The sequence below is a fragment of the Scaptodrosophila lebanonensis genome, unplaced genomic scaffold (assembly GCF_003285725.1).
Source record: "Scaptodrosophila lebanonensis strain 11010-0011.00,11010-0021.00 unplaced genomic scaffold, SlebRS2 tig00000080-arrow-pilon, whole genome shotgun sequence".
Classification (NCBI taxonomy): domain Eukaryota; kingdom Metazoa; phylum Arthropoda; class Insecta; order Diptera; family Drosophilidae; genus Scaptodrosophila; species Scaptodrosophila lebanonensis.
Genome location: NW_022060561.1, coordinates 2,189,121 through 2,199,555, shown reverse-complemented (window position 1 = coordinate 2,199,555; position 10,435 = coordinate 2,189,121). Strand labels below are relative to the sequence as shown.

Below are 10,435 nucleotides of genomic sequence, written 5' to 3'. Positions count from 1 at the left end.
TCAATTAAAAAACTTCCATTTAGTCCCATAAATAAAAATTAATTTAATTACAATAAGATATTCAATTTGTTGCTTCACTTCTGTGAGAAATATTTTGCACCATTATTGTCAGTTTTGTACAAAACAAAGGCAAGAACATGTTCCAAATTAATTTTTATTTCTTATTTTATTTTATTTATTTTCCGAAAGTAACCAAAAAAAGGACAACTTCTTTTTTTTGTTAGAATTAATGAATTAAATTATTAACCAAACTATCTTTGGCATTAAAACAAAAACAACTTTTCAGTTTTGTAAACGAATGTTTTTTTGAAAATTTTACTTTTTATTGACGCCTAAAAGATAGATAATTTGCAGACATAACAATTCTATTATGACGAAAATAAATGCATTAACTAGGTAGAGAACTGAAATCTACTTAGGAGCTTCCTGACAACTCAGGCAAACCGTCATCGCAAACATCAATGTCAACAAATTACACAGCCAAATGGCGTTCAAACCACACCCAGGCTTCAATGACTTCCACCCCACTATACAACAACAACAAAAAACACAATTCTTCTGCAATCCTTTTGGCCGGCCAAGACGTTGCTGCTTCTACATTCTCGTAGGTCTCGGATGCATGCTTCCGAATCGACGTTAAATGCGGTGTTCGCTTGTATCAGAGCTCTGTAGCTGGCTTGTCCGCTCGACCGGGCCCTCCACCCACTCCTTGGCTTGTCAATAAATCGTGGACTGCCAGTAATGATGCCAGCCATCCGAGCAGCCAAATGCTTGGCAAGCGTCGAGCGGCGATAGCAGCCGTTAGTGTCAGACGAGTGAAAATATATGGCAGGCAACCTACCCCAGCTCCGAGTGCGGCAACAGTAACGAATAACCGACCATCAAGCAAGGGCTATGGCAAGCGCCCCGAAAAATGTCTTTAACTTTCGGGGGCTCCATAATGCTCGTTACCAGCGCCTTCGGACTCCTCGGTTCGCCCTTGATGATAATGATGACGAGCAGAAGGACGAGTAGACAACCGAAAGCAGGTCCTCCACTTCCGCCCAACCACCCCGACCGCAACACTCATCAACCGTTCGTCAAGTTTCGCGTTCGTATTTAGATGTGCGGTCGCCCAACCCTCGACTACACAACCCCTTAACAAACATCAACATCACCAGGAACCCACGCCAAAGCCATAGTTCTTCTTCTTCTTCTTTGGTTGCCGCCTCGGAATTGTTTCATGCGTCATGCGGCCGCCTACGTTGCAGCCCCTGTTCGACAGACTATATAGACTGGCCTAGGTCATTATGTGCCTGCCTTAGACTTGGGCTCATCATTTATAAGCACTGAGCGCCATTTCGTTGTCAGCTGAGGAAGGATTTACGCAAGTCGCCATCACCATCACCATCGCCCTGTGTGTTTGAGTGAATTATGGTCCTTGCTGATTTCTTTTTCGTCCCTTTTTTCGGGAGGTTCGCCTGCAGCAGGCAGTGGCGCACAGAAGCAAATTTATTGACAGATATAATTTCTTATGCGTATAATTAGAAATTCGGCAATCATTATGCGAGCCACATATATCAAGTTAATGGCTATCGCCTTTCTGCGCAGCTCAAGATTGAATTGCCAAGTGGACAAGTGGCTGTAGTCGGTCGGACAGATACCGCTTGAGGCCAAAAGCGAGCACACATTAAATTTTTTATAATGGGTGATGGGTCTTTTCATAATGGCTTCAGTTCGGTAATGCATTTTAGCCACATAGCCTATCTACTTAAATCTAAGGCAAATGAATCAATTCAAATGAGTGGGCGTACAAAAAATTGACCATTAAAGTCCGTAACTGCCCGAGCTAAGAGAGAGTACTTTGACAGTTTCCAAGCTATTGGAGGCCGCTAATAATGGGAGATTTTAAATAAGTTCCTCTACAGAATCAATCATAATGAATCAAATTATATCCATGAAATGACGTAATTTCATCAAAATTATACACCATGGAGGATATATTGAACTAAGCATTAGTTGCTTTTTAGTCAGACCCTATTAGATGAATCCCTCTAATAGCAAAGGGAGACTTTAAATAAGTTTCTCTACAGAATCAATCATAATGAATCAAATCATATTCATGAAATGGCGTAATGGTTTGAGAATTAACACCATAAAGGATGCATTAAACTAAGCATTAGCTACTTTCTAGTCAGACCCTATTAGATGAATCCCTCTAATAGGAAAGGAAGAATTTAAATAAGTTGCTGTAAAGAATGAATCATAATGAATCAAATCATATTCATGAAATGGCGTAATGGTTTGAGAATTAACACCATAAAGGATGCATTAAACTAAGCATTAGCTACTTTCTAGTCAGACCCTATTAGATGAATCCCTCTAATAGGAAAGGAAGAATTTAAATAAGTTGCTCTAAAGAATGAATCATAATGAATCAAATCATATTCATGAAATGGCGTAATGTTATCAAAATTATACACCACAGAGGATGCATTCATTAGTTGCTTTTTAGTCAGACCCTATGAGATGAATCCCTGCCTCTGACGCTGCCTCACTAGGAGAAATTGCCAAACATCTCTGACTATGAAAACAATAAAACACGGGTCGGAGGACCTGCAACTCCAGCTCCGGGCGCTGGTTAATGTGTGTGCCGCAAATTCAGGCAATTTCAACGTTTCGGCAGCGTCATCAGCCAACAGTGGCAACTGCCAAGCGGCCATACAGTTAGACAAACACACAGAGACAGAGAGAGAGAGAGAGAGAGAGAGAGAGAGAGAGAGAGAGAGAGACAGACCCTTGAGCTGATGATTCATATGCCGCGTCGTCTAAGCTGTTTCTAATGCCAAGAGCTGCCTTTGCCAGGCTGCGGAGCTGGCCTGTCGCCTCCGTACCCAACAGCTTCCACTCATTTGCTTGAGAGCGCCTTCGGCATATTTTTAATTGCCTAATTTTGCGTCTTGAGTGATGGGCACCCGCTCGTTCGCTCCGTCGTTCGTCCGCCTGTGTTGAGGGTTGCTCAGGCAAGGGCTAGGGCTAGGGCTATATCTCTGGTTGTTCGTTTCCTTCAAATGTGTTGTCGACGTCGTCGTTCAGCTTGATAAACGCGCCGCCCGTTTGGCATTTTAAAATTGCCAACATCCCCCACCACCCGGTTGCCAAACCATCGCTGGCAAGTGGCTTCATTTGCTGCCTTCGTCGTTGCTGTTGCCTTGCCGTTGAAATATTTTAGCGCACCCCCAAACGCTGCCGCATTGTCACCAACGCTCGCGGCAAATTATGGGACAATATTTTAGGCTAATGTTAATGTTTTCCCAAAAATTTTCTCATTGTGCCAGGGACCGAACACGCCGCGCTCGCACTCGCGCCCGCGCCCGCGCCTCCAGGCAAATCCGTTAAATTATTGAGCTGAAGGTACTTTTCAATGCGGTTCGCTGGCTTGGGTCGCCAAGCCGCTACCGCTCCTGCTGCACACTGGTTGGGGTTAAATGAACAGCGACACTTTTGGCTGCTGATGCTGATGCTGTTGCTGGCATTTCTCTGAGTCTAGGGCTCTCGGTATTCTTTATTTGTTGGCATTGCAATTTCGAGTCGCTCAGGTTCGGTTAAATGTTTCGGAAACGCGAAATGAATGAAAAGATGAATGAATTTATGTTTGAGTTGCGTGGCAAGCAAGTGGGAGTGAGTTGCAATCCAAACCCATTCTATATTGCTGTACAAATGTCTAAGTTATGAGAAGACTTATCTACATTTATTTCATAACAACCGACAAGACAGTCTTAATAAGCGACAAGAAAGGACGTTGATTCACCCACAATATGGGTAAAGCGTCGAAAAGGCATTACAACTTAGAAACCGAGGCGCAATAATAATTAGTTTCTACTTCTCTCAGCGAATTAGTTATAGGGACAGAACGCCCAACCTTCCTTATGGATTTGTCTACCCAAAGGATTTGAAATTTATATTGCAAGCAGGTTGCTCGGAAAGGCAGCTTCTAGCTTGTTTAAGTGTAACAATAGGTTTCCAGAACTTTATTAAACAAATATTTAATTTGGATAGTTGTTCTTTCACTTTCATTTTCTAGCAGCTTTGATAGTTCACCACCTGCATTTGCCGCAAGTAGCGATAGTTGAAGTCCTTGAGGCACTTCTTGGCCAGCGCGACCGTTCGGGCTGATGGCATTTCTGCATGTGTTAATATCATAGCTTGATTGTCTAGAAGACGGAATAGAAATGTGTTGTAAATAGGCGTTCGATCGAAAGACAGATCCAAGACAATACATACAGCGCTTTTGAATTTGATTATTGAAGCGTTTGATCTCACAGAATATGAGAACTGCGTAGTACTGGTAGTCGGTGCAGAGGAGCATGGGCAGAGGCAGTGGCGGTATGTACTCCAGTGGTGGATTCGTTAGATTATGCAAGACCTGGCCAAGGAATTTGTTGTCGCCCAGACAAATGACATCCTGGGCGAACGGCGGGTAGGCAGCATAGCGAAACCAACGCATCGGGAGCTTCAAATAGAATAGACTTAAGTGTCCTACTTGCTCCATCAGCACTCTCACTTACATTCCACAAATCGTAGTCCTTTTTGGGCAAAGGATGACGGCAACTCTCGTACATTTCCTCCCGCCATGTTTTCTCGCCACTATTAAGACTTAACAGTGCCAGAAAGCAAATGAAAGTTAGAGTTTTGCACATCTTTGAAGCGATGCAAACGAAATTCTATGGTCAACTGAATTCAAGTTCTCAGCTGGTAGGCCCTTAAATGGCAAAACCTTGGCTCTGAGGCACGACAAGTGCCTGGCCAGCTGCACATTTCATTGTAAATAAACAAAAATCTCTTTAACCAAATACCAAGCAACCTTAATAGCGTTTATGTTTGAAATCGATGCCACACGAGCTAATAATATAAACAAGGAATGGATAAATGGAAAGCAAATACTATCTTCATTACACTGAGAAAAGTGGCAAAAGTTAAAATTAAAAAATAAATAAATTCAATATCCAGCATAAGACATTAAAATAAAAATGTTGTTCTTCGAATAACAAACGCGAGACTTTTTAGAAACTTACAAAATATAATTCCAATGGGCTTATATACTAGTAATCAGCGAATCACGCGAAAAGTTTTTGCTAATTTAGAACCTTTTTCTTTCAACCAAACATGGATAAAAGGATTTAAATTTTATCTTAATCAACTAAGAAAATTGGCAGCACCCCCATTAAAAAATAATTCAATAAGGAACTAAAATTAAAATGTTGTTCTTCGTAAACTAAATTCTCGAGACTATTTGGAATCTTAAGAACAGGCTAATTTAATAATAATCAGCGAATCATCCGAAAAGTTGTTGCTATATGTAAACCGTTCTCTTTTTACCATTCTCTGAAAATCACAATGGACTATAATGTTGGCTATAGCTAGCAACAAATCTAAAATGTTTTTTAAATACAATTTTAAATACTGAAGGGGGCTCTCTAGATCATCTTTCAAGTAAAGTTCAATGATAGGACCGATCGACGCAAATATCATTCTTAGTGAACAGTCTTTTCAAAAAATATCTTAGAAAAATGATTGCTTATTACAATATTTAAACCAATAGTGCTATTTACAAATCTAATCATAATCTGAAGATCTATTCTTTTCTCATTGTGGGGTCGTTAACTGGCGAAAATATCCCTGCTTCGATACTGTTTGAACCTCCTTCTCGACTTTAGAAGATGTTGCTGAATAATAATAGTTTAATTGAATAAAAAAAACACAATCGTTTCAACGACTAACTCTATTTAAGTGTTTGGAGTTGTACTATTAACATATAAATATTGAAAAATATACTTGTATTATTTTATTCGTTTCTCTGCATAATTATAATTACTTATAAATAAATAAAAGTCAACTGCGAAATATGTATACATTTTCTTCACATCAACCGTCTTGGATTCAATTTATATTATTATATTAATTCATATTTTCGTAGAAAAAGCCCGATCCATAGTGGGAAAAAGTATCATATTATTTTCTTAAAACTTCCTTACAAAACTATTTTATGCAGATGAATTACTGTGTTGCCCACGCCCCCAAAGTTTCCTCGGCTTGCCTCTAAAATTATTTGAATGGCATAAGTTTATGTTTTTAATTAAATTATAAGTTAATTTTGCTTCAATATTTTAACTGCGTTCAACTGCATAAAATGCTTGTCAAGTTGGACCGCCAATTGTTTATTTTATTTTTTGTTCATGTCTTATTTAAATACTTACTTTTGACAACCAATGCCGGCGGTTAATTTTAATTGGATTCTGACAAAAAGGAAAAGAATCCTTTAATAAAATTAAACATCAAACATAGCGTGCAATTTTTGTCGTATTACGCTGACAACAACAGCAGCGGCAGGAGGAGCAGGAGCAGCAACATCGACTTCGGCAGCTGGCACAGGAGCCGGCAGGACAGATGATGAAGGCGGCGGGCGCAGGATTTAATTTAAAAACACGCCAGGCACAAAAACAGCAGCCAAAGATCAAAAGGCATCAAAAATTGTACAGCAGTGGCAGCAACAGAAAAACAAAAAGAGCAAAAGCCAAAAAACTGGCGGCAACGCAAACGGAAATCGACGCGCAAAAGGTTGCAGGTGTCATGTGACAAGGTCGACGGTGGGGGGAGGAGCAGGAGCACGCGCCATGCAAGTACAAGCGTGCCTGCGTGGGCGGCGAAGAAAGGCGAGGGGGAGAATGGGAGCTGGTGGCTGGTGGCTGGCGCCTGGAACTTGGGGGACGGCCAAGTTGGCGGCAATTGATTAAGCTGGCATTAAAAACGCGCAGAATGTGAGAAAATTGTGAGAAAGGATAGGCAGGGAGTGGACCTCGGGCTGGAGTCTGCGATGGCAGGGTGGATGGTGGAATTGTGCGGTTATGGAAATGGGGCCGTTGCCAAAATGGAGGCGCGCAAGTAAGAAGGCACACGGGGAATCAAATCAAAGTGTTGAAGCGGTTAAGCACTTGACTGAACGCGCGCGCATTTTGAGGCGTAGGCGGGTTAACTGCCACAACAACAACAGCAACAGCAATAACAACAGCAACAACAAAAAAAGCAAGTGGAAAGGTGGCAGCTGGCGCAACCCCTGCGGCATTTCGAAAAGTTTAGTTCCAGTTCAGCTCAGCTCAGGTGAGAGGGTTAATTTGTTGCGTCGCAGAACGTCTCGCGGCATATGCGCGCGCGCTTCAAATGAATTAGTCCCCGAAGGATACACAAAAATCATTAAAAGCCCAGAAAGAAAAAGTTGAATGAGCGTCTGGTGGCAACAGCGAGCGCCTTAAATTAGGCGAAGGCATAGCGAAAAGCGAGGAAAAGTTGAAAAAACAATTGAAGCGAGAGCACCCAGCTGCAGGTTGGCAAAGGAATGGATGCACCCACGTCCCACCTCCACACCTTCCACTCCACACCTCCACACCCAACAATGGGTGAGCCATTCGCCAGCCATTGGAGTGACAGCCTTGCCATAATTTTAAATCACGCCAAAAAACGCGAAGCCACCGAACAGCCAGAACCCAAGCAGATCCCATCGACGAGAAGGCATCGGCAAATGTCAGTGAGCTCCCGAAAGTGTTGTGCTGGGGAGGTTTGGGGTTTGCTTGCAACGTGGTTGAAAAAACTATTAAAGTGTTTTATGGAGCTCGAGACAAGCGAGCGCTGCTAGAAATAATGGCAACACGTTTAAACGAAAAACGTACAAGATTTAGAGCTTTCGTCTTCTTTAGGGTCTTTCGCGCCGTTTTTGCGGCCATTCCTTCAAAAGCGACTTTATCTCTAGGCGAATGGGGCTATGGGGAGGATTGGCTGTCTGAAAGTAATGTTATAGTCTCCGAATTGCAGGCATTGCAAATAGATTGCGCCAATCAAAGTGGTTTCAATAATTAAATTTAAAATTGTAAAAAAAAAAAACAACAAAATAAAAGGATTTATTCATGTGCCTTCGAATATCAAATGAGTTTTGGAAAATGTTGAGAGATCATCAATTGTAAGACGTGCTGATTATTTTTGCATTCTCTAAAATCATTAAATGCTTTATAAGGCTAGTTTCGAAATTAAATGAAATCCAAATTAATTAAATGAAACGTAAAAGGAATTGAGTTTTGGGAAAGAAGAAGTTACATAAAGGTTTTAATATAAATTGGATATAATTTGTCCCAAATTTTAAAGTCCTTTTCGAGCTCTTACTTAAAGTATTCTGAATTTTGACAAGTTACATTGAATGTTTATAAATATGATTAAATAATTTTCAGTCTTTCTTAAGAATTTATTAAAACCTAGTAACTGCTCTAATTATCCCAAAAAAAGTAAAGATTTCTATAATATTCAGTTCTTGATCATTATCAGTGTATATGATATGTAATTCTTGAGAACTTTTAATTTTAATCTCTTGGGCTACGAATATTCCCATACATATAAATATTATTCATTTTTAAATTGTTTGCAACAGCATTGCGGTCACATGTATTTGAAATGCTTTTTCATAAAAGGTTCTAAACCACTATTGAACGATTTTCGAAATATTGTAAGATATTTTTCAATATATTCATAAATAAATACTGAATACTGGTGCTCTTCAAGAAACAATTTCGCAATTTGAAGTCGACCACATATTTATTTTTATGGAGCACTCTTTCCTCTTAAAATGGAACTGAGTTTAATGTATTCAAGTTTTTCTGTTGATCCTATGCATAAATTATAAATTTCATAATAAATTTGGCCCAACCTTTGGAAAAAGCCTACGCCCTTGGACATAGCCTTGAAATATACTTCCGAATCGAGAAGAACAGACGGTAAAAAAGGTATAACGGTCAGCTAAGTTCGATTTTTTATGACTACTCTATACTCATGCTTCTACCTTGAGAATGGTCCTTTTTCCTCTGCAATAATCATAAAATAGTCAGCCACTTTGCGGAAAGTTCAATGTGTCCTTGTCCTTAACTAGAACTGACACTTTCACTTTTGCGGCTACTTCGGTCTCGGTATAATGAACTCGGCCAGAAATCTTGGCCGAAATCTTGGCCGAAATCTGAGCAAACAAAACGCCCCTCAGGTAAACAGGCAACACACTGTTAAAAACTGTCGCACAAATTAATTGTCCAGCCTGCTGGTTGCAAGAAGTCAGCAAGCGAGATAATTAAACCAACTACCTACCACAACTTTCACCGATTCAGTCTCAGTTCGATTCGCTCCGCAACCAGCACCCGCTCTCGTCGCAGTAATCCGCACTAATCCATCAAACTGGCCCACTGGCGACGCAATGTTGCAAATGCGATTTTTCCGGCAACTGCATCAGTGTCACAACATTTTACCCGACCTGTGCCGTTGCCATTGCCATTGCCGTTTCCCATACCCTTACCCTTACCCTTACCCGCTGTGAAAATGCGAAACGTGTGTTGGCACAACATTTGCACATTTGCATAGACTTCTTCGGAGACAATGGCGGAGCACGCCCTGATGCCTTAACAATTGCTTGCCATGCTACTCGTAAATGATGTAAAACCGGTCACTGATTTATGGCCTGCATTTCACTTTCGTTGTCCATTGTGAAAGGGATCTGCAGGCTATATAATACCAGTATGTGCGGAATACATACTATATATGGTGGTACGGTTCTTTTTATAATCTCCACACACTGACATCTTCTATTCAAATCGTGGATCGTGTTTACTTTCCATCGTAAATCACTCAAACTCGCAACCATTCTTGTAGTGCGAAACAATAGTGACGACCTTTTGACTGAGCTACCGAAGTGAAAGTCGCTCCTTGCTAAGGATAAACGGTATGTCCTTGACGAATGCCGAGCATGACTTGTGTAATTTGTTGTAATTAGAGGGATAACAAAGTTTATTCATTGCAGAGACCCTAAGAAGAAGCAATGTGTTTTAAATATGACACATATGGGAAGGATATAGCTCCCTAAAGAGTATGCAGAATCTGCTTTGCTTAATGGTGGGTTAACTTCTAAAATCATTGGACTTTTGAGATGCCTTTGGTAAACAAAATTATTTTGCTTTCAATTCCAGGCATCGCTTTAGTTATTTTTTTTATCATAGCTCTCTGTTGGGGGTTTCTTTTCCTTGCACTCTAACAACTTTCAAAATGACTCTCACTTGGCACTTACATATGAATTCAATCGAAGGCTAATTGTAACCAAATTCTTTTCGAATCCATAAATAAATGATGTTTCCAGAATTATAATGATTACTTTTCCTTGCACTCTAACAACTTTCAAAATGATTCTCACTTGGCATTTACATATTCATTCGAATTGCAACCAAACTCTTTCCGAACTGATGTTTCCAGAAATATAGATTAGGTCGCAGAAATTTCAGCTTTTGTGGACAACCTGTTTCAGTTCCTTTCACCCTGAGTTGAAGTAAAAGCACCAAAAGTTCCACAAATTGTACTCAAAATGGGTTAAACACTAAAT

General features: G+C 40.4%; 1 protein-coding gene across 1 annotated transcript; it reads right to left on the bottom strand.

The window, feature by feature from the left end:
- Window positions 1–3,993: 3,993 nt before the first annotated feature.
- Window positions 3,994–4,682, bottom strand: LOC115626169. The gene is made up of 3 exons (XM_030521444.1): window positions 4,548–4,682; window positions 4,264–4,492; window positions 3,994–4,193 (listed from the first exon to the last, which is right to left on the bottom strand). Exons 1-3 carry the CDS (start codon window positions 4,677–4,679, stop codon window positions 4,060–4,062), a joined length of 495 nt encoding a protein of 164 aa, XP_030377304.1. The 5' UTR covers window positions 4,680–4,682; the 3' UTR covers window positions 3,994–4,059.
- Between the last annotated feature and the right edge of the window lie 5,753 nt (window positions 4,683–10,435).